The sequence below is a fragment of the Salmo salar genome, chromosome ssa22 (genome assembly GCF_905237065.1).
Source record: "Salmo salar chromosome ssa22, Ssal_v3.1, whole genome shotgun sequence".
Taxonomy (NCBI): domain Eukaryota; kingdom Metazoa; phylum Chordata; class Actinopteri; order Salmoniformes; family Salmonidae; genus Salmo; species Salmo salar.
This window is the reverse complement of record NC_059463.1, coordinates 60,968,314-60,981,029: the sequence shown is the minus strand read 5'-3', so window position 1 is coordinate 60,981,029 and position 12,716 is coordinate 60,968,314. Positions and strand designations below refer to the sequence as shown.

Below are 12,716 nucleotides of genomic sequence, written 5' to 3'. Positions count from 1 at the left end.
AAATATGTGTGTGACTAATAAAATTTGATTTTGATTTGACCACACCGGGTTCCACTCCTAAACCACACCGGGTCCCACTCCTAGACCACACCGGGTTCCACTCCTAGACCACACCGGGTCCCACTCCTAGACCACACCGGGTCCCACTCCTAGACCACACCGGGTCCCACTCCTAAACCACACCGGGTCCCACTCCTAAACCACACCGGGTCCCACTCCTAGACCACACCGGGTCCCACTCCTATCAGATAGAAACGGGGGGAGTAGTGTGTTAAGGTCATGGTGTGACTGAACCCCCACTAGAGGGAACTGTTGAGACAGTGATAAAAGTTGGTTGGTTGGTACTGTTTGACGTCATCCACTTAATCCTGTATTTATTTATGGGACACATGACACATGGAAGAATATTTCAACTTAATCAATCCTAGAGGGAGGGTTGGAGAGAGGGTTGGAGAGGGAGGGAGGGAGGAAGGGTTGAGAGAGGGAGGGTTAGAGAGAGGTTTGGAGAGAAAGAGGGAGGGAGGAAGGAAGGGTTGGAGAGAGGAAGCGAGAGGGACAGAGGAAGGAAGGAAGGGAGATAGGGAGGGGTAGATTTGTCTCATTTCATCATAGATATGTAAAGGCCATGTGTGTTAGTCACTGTAAAGTAAATCCTCTCCTTGGTCACCATTCGACACACACCAGTCTGGAGGGTGAAGTCACAAGCTTTGCTGATTTGGCTGCTGTATAGCAACCTCGTGGTGCCAAAAGCCCTGGTCTGCCCTAGAAAATGTCCATTACAATCTCCAGAACGGCCAAACTTGACACTTTTGGCCTCTAAAATGTCTTTATTATGATCAAGTTGTATCCCCTACGGTGAATTATTTTAAAGTTTGCTACAAAATTTTATTAGTGATGCATTCTGACTAGTACATGTCATGACACAAGATGGCAGCTCCATTAAACTCTCAGCCAGGAGGAAAACGTGATCCTTTTTTGAGATTTTTCCGTGGTGCCGTTCAGCAATATGGTCGCCCTTCAAATTGAAATAGTTCCCCCGGGTTTCGCGCGCCACCGGGAGTTGACAGGCGATGACGTCAGCGCCTTCACCCCTCTGGTTTTAATGGAAACATCAGCGGATATAAACAGCATCGTGACATCAGTGTTTAAACATCTGGTGTGTGATGTGAGTGGAGGAGTGAGATGGTTGCCCACCCCCCTCCCCCCCTCCCCAGACCACATCATCCCAAAGGACCTTCACACATTATTCCATTACTCCCTACTCCATTACTCCCTGACTCCATGACTCCATGACTCCATGACTCCCTACTCCATTACTCCCTGACTCCATGACTCCCTGACTCCATGACTCCATGACTCCCTACTCCATGACTCCCTACTCCATGACTCCCTACTCCATGACTCCCTACTCCATGACTCCCTACTCCATGACTCCCTACTCCATGACTCCCTACTCCATGACTCCCTACTCCATTACTCCCTGACTCCCTACTCCATTACTCCCTAACTCCATGACTGCATCACTCTCTACTCCATGACTCCATGACTCAGTGTGTTATTCTCCTGCTGTGGTAAGTGGGAGATGTGGATGAAGGGTTAGAGTGACGTCTTTACTCCAGGGGACTTGTGTAATTTCATCTTTAGGGTTGCTGGGATGATAAACCCAAAACATTACAGACATTGACCTCCTCTTACTGAAGCGTTTAGCTTAAATTGGTTATTTTGGGTGATTTTTGCTACACAACAGTTCCTGCAGATATTATTATTACCGAATGTGCCCACAGGGGGCGCTATTTCAACAGTTATCTTGATCCAGGAAAGGGATTGAATGTCTCTGCTGTAACCAAGAAGTTTGATCTTGACATTTAGCCACTTAGCTAGCATGTTAGCATGTTAGCAAACCAAATGTATAGCTGGATCCCTGAGCTGGATTTTATTTATTTGAAACGTCTTAGATTTCTTATAGTTATAAGCAGCGGCATAGCACGGACGCCACCCGCAGCCCCCCCCTCCCAGCCCCCCCAGCCGCCCGCAGCCCCCCCCCTCCCAGCCACCCGCAAGGCTGATTTTTAATGGAACCATTCAGCGTCTTGAAACTAAATACATTCACCTTAAGATTGACTGAGTTACACACTATACAAACTCTGTGTGTCCACAGTCTGTCCCTATATCTAACTATCTTGTCAGTCCTCTCTCCAGACGAGCTCAGTCGGGCCAACCTGGAGCCCGGGTTGGTGTCTTACTCTGTGTTGTCCCCTGTGTGTCCCTGTCTAACTGTCCCCTGTGTGTCCCTGTCTAACTGTCCCCTCTGTGTCCCTGTCTAACTGTCCCATGTGTCCACTCCTCTCTCCAGACGAGCTCAGTCGGGCCAACCTGGAGCCCGGGTTGGTGTCTTACTCTGTGTTGTCCCCTGTGTGTCCCTGTCTAACTGTCCCCTCTGTCCACTCCTCTCTCCAGACGAGCTCAGTCGGGCCAACCTGGAGCCCGGGGACAAAGAGCAGGTGATTAACCACCTCCACAGAGCTCTGCTGGAGGCCCAGGAGTTGGCCAACACAGGCAAGCAGAAGTGTCTGGAGCTCCAGGCCTTACTGGAAGAGGAGAGGAGGAGCAACAGGCAGCAGACTGAGGAGTCAGCCAAGCAGATCCACTACCTACAGAGTGAGTATAGTACAGATCAGTAGAGTATAGTACAGATCACTACCTACAGAGGGAGTATAGTACAGATCACTACCTACAGAGGGAGTATAGTACAGATCACTACCTACAGAGGGAGTATAGTACAGATCAGTAGAGTATAGTACAGATCAGTAGAGTATAGTACAGATCACTACCTACAGAGTGAGTATAGTACAGATCAGTAGAGTATAGTACAGATCACTACCTACAGAGGGAGTATAGTACAGATCAGTAGAGTATAGTACAGATCACTACCTACAGAGGGAGTATAGTACAGATCACTACCTACAGAGGGAGTATAGTACAGATCAGTAGAGTATAGTACAGATCAGTAGAGTATAGTACAGATCCACTACCTACAGAGGGAGTATAGTACAGATCAGTAGAGTATAGTACAGATCAGTAGAGTATAGTACAGATCACTACCTACAGAGTGAGTATAGTACAGATCAGTAGAGTATAGTACAGATCACTACCTACAGAGGGAGTATAGTACAGATCACTACCTACAGAGGGAGTATAGTACAGATCACTACCTACAGAGGGAGTATAGTACAGATCACTACCTACAGAGGGAGTATAGTACAGATCAGTAGAGTATAGTACAGATCACTACCTACAGAGGGAGTATAGTACAGATCAGTAGAGTATAGTAGAGATCACTACCTACAGAGGGAGTATAGTACAGATCAGTAGAGTATAGTACAGATCAGTAGAGTATAGTACAGATCACTACCTACAGAGTGAGTATAGTACAGATCAGTAGAGTATAGTACAGATCACTACCTACAGAGGGAGTATAGTACAGATCACTACCTACAGAGGGAGTATAGTACAGATCAGTAGAGTATAGTACAGATCAGTAGAGTATAGTACAGATCCACTACCTACAGAGGGAGTATAGTACAGATCAGTAGAGTATAGTACAGATCAGTAGAGTATAGTACAGATCACTACCTACAGAGTGAGTATAGTACAGATCAGTAGAGTATAGTACAGATCACTACCTACAGAGGGAGTATAGTACAGATCACTACCTACAGAGGGAGTATAGTACAGATCACTACCTACAGAGGGAGTATAGTACAGATCACTACCTACAGAGGGAGTATAGTACAGATCAGTAGAGTATAGTACAGATCACTACCTACAGAGGGAGTATAGTACAGATCAGTAGAGTATAGTAGAGATCACTACCTACAGAGGGAGTATAGTACAGATCAGTAGAGTATAGTACAGATCACTACCTACAGAGGGAGTATAGTACAGATCAGTAGAGTATAGTACAGATCACTACCTACAGAGGGAGTATAGTACAGATCAGTAGAGTATAGTACAGATCACTACCTACAGAGGGAGTATAGTACAGATCAGTAGAGTATAGTACAGATCACTACCTACTGAGGGAGTATAGTACAGATCACTACCTACAGAGGGAGTATAGTACAGATCCACTACCTACAGAGGGAGTATAGTACAGATCCACTACCTACAGAGGGAGTATAGTACAGATCAGTAGAGTATAGTACAGATCAGTAGAGTATAGTACAGATCACTACCTACAGAGGGAGTATAGTACAGATCCACTACCTACAGAGGGAGTATAGTACAGATCCACTACCTACAGAGGGAGTATAGTACAGATCAGTAGAGTATAGTACAGATCAGTAGAGTATTACATTTACATTTAAGTCATTTAGCAGATGCTCTTATACCATATAACAGACATTAGCATTACATTACCATATACAATACATTATATTACCATTTCGCATACCATACATTACAATACCATATACATTACCATACATTACATTACTATATGCTATGCATTACATTACCATACATTACATTACTATATGCTATACATTACATTACTATACATTACATTACCATACATTACATTACTATACATTACATTACCATATGCTATACATTACATTACTATACATTACATTACTATATGCTATGCATTACATTACCATACATTACATTACCATATGCTATGCATTACATTACTATATGCTATGCATTACATTACCATTCCATATACCATACATTACAGATAATAATAATCAGTGGTTGTCGAGGGTGCAACAAGTCAGTACCTTAAGAGTAAGTGTCAGTTGGCTTTTTCATAGCCGATCTTTGAGAGTATCTCTACCGCTCCTGCTGTCTCTAGAGAGTTGAAAACAGCAGGTCTGGGACAGGTAGCACGTCCGGTGAACAGGTCAGGGTTCCATAACCGCAGGCAGAACAGTTGAAACTGGAGCAGCAGCACGGCCAGGTGGACTGGGGACAGCAAGGAGTCATCATGCCAGGTAGTCCTGAGGCATGGTCCTAGGGCTCAGGTCCTCCGAGATAGAGAAAGAAAGAAAGAGAAAGAGAGAATTAGAGAGAGCATACTTAAATTCACACAGGACACCGGATAAGACAGGAGAAATACTCCAGATATAACAGACTGACCCTAGCCCCCCGACACAAACTACTGCAGCATAAATACTGGAGGCTGAGACAGGAGGGATCAGGAGACACTGTGGCCCCATCCGATGATACCCCCGGACAGGGCCAAACAGGCAGGATATAACCCCACCCACTTTGCCAAAGCACAGCCCCACACCACTAGAGGGATATCTCCAACCACCAACTTACCATCCTGAGACAAGGCCGAGTATAGCCCACAAAGATCTCCGCCACGGCACAACCCAAGGGGGGGGCGCCAACCCAGACAGGAAGACCACGTCAGTGACTCAACCCACAATCCCATATTGTAACGGTTTTGACTTGAGGTTATCGTTTTATAGGGGTGCCAGGTATGTTGTGCCTACCAGAGAAAATATTGGTTTCTCCTTTTGGTTTGGGAGGAAATTAGTCCCATCTGGTCCGTCAAGTCTACACCAATACAAAGGACTCATGTAAAAGACAGGATGGAAATTCACTTTTCATAAACCCTTAAAACATTGAAAAGAACTTAGAAAACAACTGTATTCTTTTGCGTGGATTGTATTAACAACATAAATGATATCACACACACAACAATATAACAATAATGAGCTTTAAACAGCTCTGGTTCCTCCAGAAATGGTCCTGTACCTCGGGCCTAAAAAGAGTCCAGCCCGGTAAACAAGTTCAGGGAACTCAAGTGACCTTTGTCACGCAATGTTTGTCCGTTCATACCAGTGTAGCGTAAACCCCAGTGTCAATCATACAATCAAAATAACAAATATCTTACCACACAACTATAAAGCGTATCGCATCTTAATACGTCCTCAACAACTGACCACATAAATCATCACGGTATACATCACACCAAAACAAATGAAATACCGTATACAAAAAGGTTGTAGTCAGTCAGTCAGACAAGCCAATCCGCCGACAGATAACCAGCGGGGAACAACGGAGATGTGTCGTCCACGGACGCAAAGAGTGGATCCGGTCCTGGGTAAACTTGCTATTAGGCTACACAAAGCACACTTTTAAATGCAACACAACAAACGGAAGAGAGACGCTTCAGAACTAGAGAGTTGACCACTTCCTCATTCACGTCTCCATCACAACCCCACTTTTGCGCAGCTGATGCTGGCTATTTAAATTGGGAATTAAAGGGGAAGCGCCCTATTGGAAGGAGAAGCACTATTTAATTGGGAATTAAAGGGGAAGCGCCCTATTGGAAGGAGAAGCACTATTTAATTGGGAATTAAAGGGGAAGCGCCCTATTGGAAGGAGAAGCACTGAGACGGTTCAGAAACATTCAGGGCCGTCACAATATGCCATACATTACATACCATATACTACACATTACAATACAATATGCCATGCATTACATTACTATAACATACCATATACTACACATTACAATACAATATGCCATGCATTACATTACTATAACATACCATATACATCAAAATTACAATACAATATGCTATGCATTACATTACTATAACATACCATATACTACACATTACAATACAATATGCTATGCATTACATTACTATAACATACCATATACTACACATTACAATACAATATGCCATGCATTACATTACTATAACATACCATATACTACACATTACAATACAATATGCTATGCATTACATTACTATAACATACCATATACTACACATTACAATACAATATGCCATGCATTACATTACTATAACATACCATATACTACACATTACAATACAATATGCCATGCATTACATTACTATAACATACCATATACTACACATTACAATACAATATGCTATGCATTACATTACTATAACATACCATATACTACACATTACAATACAATATGCCATGCATTACATTACTATAACATACCATATACTACACATTACAATACAATATGCTATGCATTACATTACTATAACATACCATATACTACACATTACAATACAATATGCCATGCATTACATTACTATAACATACCATATACTACACATTACAATACAATATGCCATGCATTACATTACTATAACATACCATATACTACACATTACAATACAATATGCCATGCATTACATTACTATAACATACCATATACTACACATTACAATACAATATGCTATGCATTACATTACTATAACATACCATATACTACACATTACAATACAATATGCCATGCATTACATTACTATAACATACCATATACTACACATTACAATACAATATGCTATGCATTACATTACTATAACATACCATATACTACACATTACAATACAATATGCCATGCATTACATTACTATAACATACCATATACTACACATTACAATACAATATGCCATGCATTACATTACTATAACATACCATATACTACACATTACAATACAATATGCTATACATTACATTACTATAACATACCATATACTACACATTACAATACATTATCATACATTACGTTACTATAACATACATTATTATGCTGTATCATACATTACATTACTATACCATACATTGCATTACTATATCTTATATTACTATACCATGCCATACATTACATTACATTATGCATTGCAATACTATACCATACTTTACATTACTATACCACATTACAATACTATACCACACATTACTATACATTACAATACCATACTTTACATTACTATGCCGTACATTACTATACCATACATTGCATTACTATACCACACATTACAATACCATACTTTACTATGCCATACATTACTATGCCATACATTACTATAGCATACCTTATAGCATACATTACTATACCACACATTACCATTACTATAGCATACATTACATTACTATCCATTACATTACTATACCATACATTACTATACCATACATTACATTACTATACATTACATTACTATACATTACATTACTATACCATACATTACATTACTATACATTACATTACTATACCATACATTACTATACCATACATTACATTACTATACATTACTATACCATACATTACATTACTATACATTACATTACTATACATTACATTACTATACCATACATTACTATACCATACATTACGACGCCATACTTTACTATACCATACATTACATTACTATACCATACATTACATTACTATACATTACATTACTATACACTACATTGCTATACATTACTATACCATACATTACTATACCATACATTACTATACCATACATTACATTACTATACATTACATTACTATACCATACATTACTATACCATACATTACATTACTATACATTACATTACTATACATTACATTACTATACCATACATTACATTACTATACATTACTATACCATACATTACATTACTATACATTACATTACTATACCATACATTACTATACCATACATTACGACGCCATACTTTACTATACCATACATTACATTACTATACCATACATTACATTACTATACATTACATTACTATACACTACATTGCTATACATTACTATACCATACATTACATTACTATACATTACTATACCATACATTACATTACTATACCATACATTACATTACTATACCATACATTACATTACTATACATTACATTACTATACATTACATTACTATACCATACATTACTATACATTACATTACTATACATTACATTACTATACATTACATTACTATACCATACATTACTATACCATACCATACATTACTATACCATACATTACATTACTATACCTTACATTACTATACCATACATTACTATACATTACATTACATTACTATACCTTACATTACTATACATTACATTACTATACCATACATTACTATACATTACATTACATTACTATACCTTACATTACTATACCTTACATTACTATACATTACATTACATTACTATACCTTACATTACTATACATTACATTACTATACCTTACATTACTATACCTTACATTACTATACATTACATTACTATACCTTACATTACTATACATTACTATACCATACATTACATTGCTGTACTATCCAGATACATTACTACACAGTGCGTACAGTAACAAACAGATGTACCTAAATGCAACCCCATCCCTTTAGGGCAGCTCTGAGTTTCTTATTCCATATATTTATTAGGGCAGCTCTGCTTTGGGGTGGGAATCAAACCAGCAAGCTTGTGTCCATGGCAACCCGCGTCTTACAGCCCCTATATATATTATTGTCTACATTACACGATTGTTTCCAGGTCAGTTGAGGGAAGAGATGTTCTATATTATATAGTGTATATGAAAGTATATACCATCTGTTTCCAGGTCAGTTGGGGAAGCTAGCGGTAGACATGGAGGAGCTGAAGGAGCGAAGAGAGAGCAGCATCAGCAGCACACAAGAGGAGCTGTACTCGGCTCAGGAGGAGGTGCTCGTTCTCCACCACGCCATGGAGGCCGCCACGGCCGAGAGGGAGCGAGACATCGCCGCCCTGCAGAGGGACCTGGGAGGTGTCACGGCCGAGCTGGAGAAGTGGCGTCAGGCTGCGTCCAAATACGAACAGGAGATCAACTCCCTGCAGGCCACCTTCCAACAGCAGAGCCTGCACCAGCAGAGAGCCCTCGAGCTACAAGGTACTATGCTAACCGCTAACCTTTCCAATAGCAGAGCCTGCACCAGCAGAGAGCCCTCGAGCTACAAGGTACTATGCTAACCGCTAACCTTTCCAATAGCAGAGCCTGCACCAGCAGAGAGCCCTCGAGCTACAAGGTACTATGCTAACCGCTAACCTTTCCAATAGCAGAGCCTGCACCAGCAGAGAGCCCTCGAGCTACAAGGTACTATGCTAACCGCTAACCTTTCCAATAGCAGAGCCTGCACCAGCAGAGAGCCCTCGAGCTACAAGGTACTATGCTAACCGCTAACCTTTCCAATAGCAGAGCCTGCACCAGCAGAGAGCCCTCGAGCTACAAGGTACTATGCTAACCGCTAACCTTTCCAATAGCAGAGCCTGCACCAGCAGAGAGCCCTCGAGCTACAAGGTACTATGCTAACCGCTAACCTTTCCAATAGCAGAGCCTGCACCAGCAGAGAGCCCTCGAGCTACAAGGTACTATGCTAACCGCTAACCTTTCCAATAGCAGAGCCTGCACCAGCAGAGAGCCCTCGAGCTACAAGGTACTATGCTAACCGCTAACCTTTCCAATAGCAGAGCCTGCACCAGCAGAGAGCCCTCGAGCTACAAGGTACTATGCTAACCGCTAACCTTTCCAATAGCAGAGCCTGCACCAGCAGAGAGCCCTCGAGCTACAAGGTACTATGCTAACCTTTCCAATAGCAGAACCAGATGGGTTTTCCTGATCAATTCCTTACGTTATCCTCCCATCATATTGAATTGAAAACCAGCCAAAATCCCCATTTTTGTTGTTGTTGTTGTCCTTTGTGATCACATCCTTGCAGCGTAAAAGTTGCCCGTGTTTTGAATTCAGAAGGACTGCTATAGTAATGACCATCTGTTTCTGTAGGGGAGTTGGAGCGTCTTCAGAAGGGCTGTTCCAGTCTGCAGCAGGAGTGTGAGTGTCTCCGTTCTGAGAAGACTAACCTGGTGGACAGACTACACAATCTGGAGACTGACCTGGACAGGTGGGTCTACACACTGCAGACACAGCAGATTGGGGGGGTGGGTGGGGGGGGGACACGTTAAACCAACAAATATGTCAGGTGTCGGGTTGAGGTCACAGAGCAATGCGATCCAGAAGTGACAGTGGTAAGGTCTGCCAAGTGTTGCTTTTTGTTTACTGCAGACCCGGTTTACTGCAGACCCGGTTTACTGCAGACCCGGCTTACTGCAGACCCGGCTTACTGCAGACCCGGCTTACTGCAGACCCGGCTTACTGCAGATCAGGCTTACTGCAGACCCGGCTTACTGCAGACCCGGCTTACTGCAGATCAGGCTTACTGCAGATCAGGCTTACTGCAGATCAGGCTTACTGCAGACCCGGCTTACTGCAGACCCGGCTTACTGCAGACCCGGCTTACTGCAGATCCGGCTTACTGCAGACCCGGCTTACTGCAGACTGGGTCTCTTCCTCTAGCTAGGCCAGGTGGGGTGCGAATCCCCCTCTCTAACTGAACTAAGCGAGGAAGCCCATCTTGCGTATATAATGGTAGGGACATTTTAGGAAACGCTAGTCTCCAACTAAAGTAAGACTGTTCCACTTCTAGATGTATTGTCAAAGGAGGAGTCTGAGTGGCAGGGTTACCGTTTCAGACCTCCTCACGCTGAGCTGCAGCAGGGTTACCGTTTCAGACCTCCTCACGCTGAGCTGCAGCAGGGTTACCGTTTCAGACCTCCTCACGCTGAGCTGCAGCAGGGTTACCGTTTCAGACCTCCTCACGCTGAGCTGCAGCAGGGTTACCGTTTCAGACCTCCTCACGCTGAGCTGCAGCAGGGTTACCGTTTCAGACCTCCTCACGCTGAGCTGCAGCAGGGTTACCGTTTCAGACCTCCTCACGCTGAGCTGCAGCAGGGTTACCGTTTCAGACCTCCTCACGCTGAGCTGCAGCAGGGTTACCGTTTCAGACCTCCTCACGCTGAGCTGCAGCAGGGTTACCGTTTCAGACCTCCTCACGCTGAGCTGCAGCAGGGTTACCGTTTCAGACCTCCTCACGCTGAGCTGCAGCAGGGTTACCGTTTCAGACCTCCTCACGCTGAGCTGCAGCAGGGTTACCGTTTCAGACCTCCTCACGCTGAGCTGCAGCAGGGTTACCGTTTCAGACCTCCTCACGCTGAGCTGCAGCAGGGTTACCGTTTCAGACCTCCTCACGCTGAGCTGCAGCAGGGTTACCGTTTCAGACCTCCTCACGCTGAGCTGCAGCAGGGTTACCGTTTCAGACCTCCTCACGCTGAGCTGCAGCAGCTCTCTGTCAGTCCCCAAGTCTCTGCTCTCTGGGTGGGTGGGTAACCTGTCAGGTTCCATCCCTCTATTAGGTAAGAATAAGAGAGATGGAGGAGAGAGAGGAGGGAATAAGAGGGATGGAGGGGGAGAGAGGAGGGAGGGGGGAGAGAGGAGGGAATAAGAGGGATGGAGGGGGGAGAGAGGAGGGAATAAGAGGGATGGAGGGGGAGAGAGGAGGGAGGGGGAGAGAGGAGGGAATAAGAGGGATGGAGGGGGAATAAGAGGGATGGAGGGGAGAGAGGAGGGAATAAGAGGGATGGAGGGGGAGAGAGGAGGGATGGAGGGGGAGGGGATAAGAGGGATGGAGGGGGAGGGGATAAGAGGGATGGAGGGGGAGAGAGGAGGGAATAAGAGAGATGGAGGGGGAGAGAGGAGGGAATAAGAGGGATGGAGGGGGAGAGAGGAGGGAATAAGAGGGATGGAGGGGGAGAGGAGGGAATAAGAGGGATGGAGGGGGAGAGAGGAGGGAATAAGAGGGATGGAGGGGGAGAGAGGAGGGAATAAGAGAGATGGAGGGGGAGAGAGGAGGGAATAAGAGGGAGGGAGGGGGAGAGAGGAGGGAATAAGAGGGATGGAGGGGGAGAGAGGAGGGAATAAGAGGGAGGGAGGGGGAGAGAGGAGGGAATAAGAGGGATGGAGGGGGAGAGAGGAGGGAATAAGAGGGATGGAGGGGG

At 43.7% G+C, this 12,716-nt stretch overlaps 1 protein-coding gene across 19 annotated transcripts in view; it reads left to right on the top strand.

Annotated features, from left to right (window-relative positions):
• The window catches only part of slmapa (sarcolemma associated protein a), a 169,386-nt gene that overhangs the window by 129,452 nt on the left and 27,218 nt on the right, over window positions 1-12,716 (top strand). For 18 of the 19 annotated variants that reach the window (XM_045705708.1, XM_045705712.1, XM_045705711.1 and 15 more), the window contains 3 exons: window positions 2,458-2,658; window positions 9,412-9,717; window positions 10,609-10,726. In XM_045705708.1, the coding sequence (XP_045561664.1) occupies window positions 2,458-2,658; window positions 9,412-9,717; window positions 10,609-10,726 (625 nt within the window). Of the gene's footprint in view, window positions 1-2,457; window positions 2,659-9,411; window positions 10,398-10,608; window positions 10,729-12,716 lie in introns of those variants that run through there. The other variant, XR_006761404.1, reaches the window with a different exon arrangement.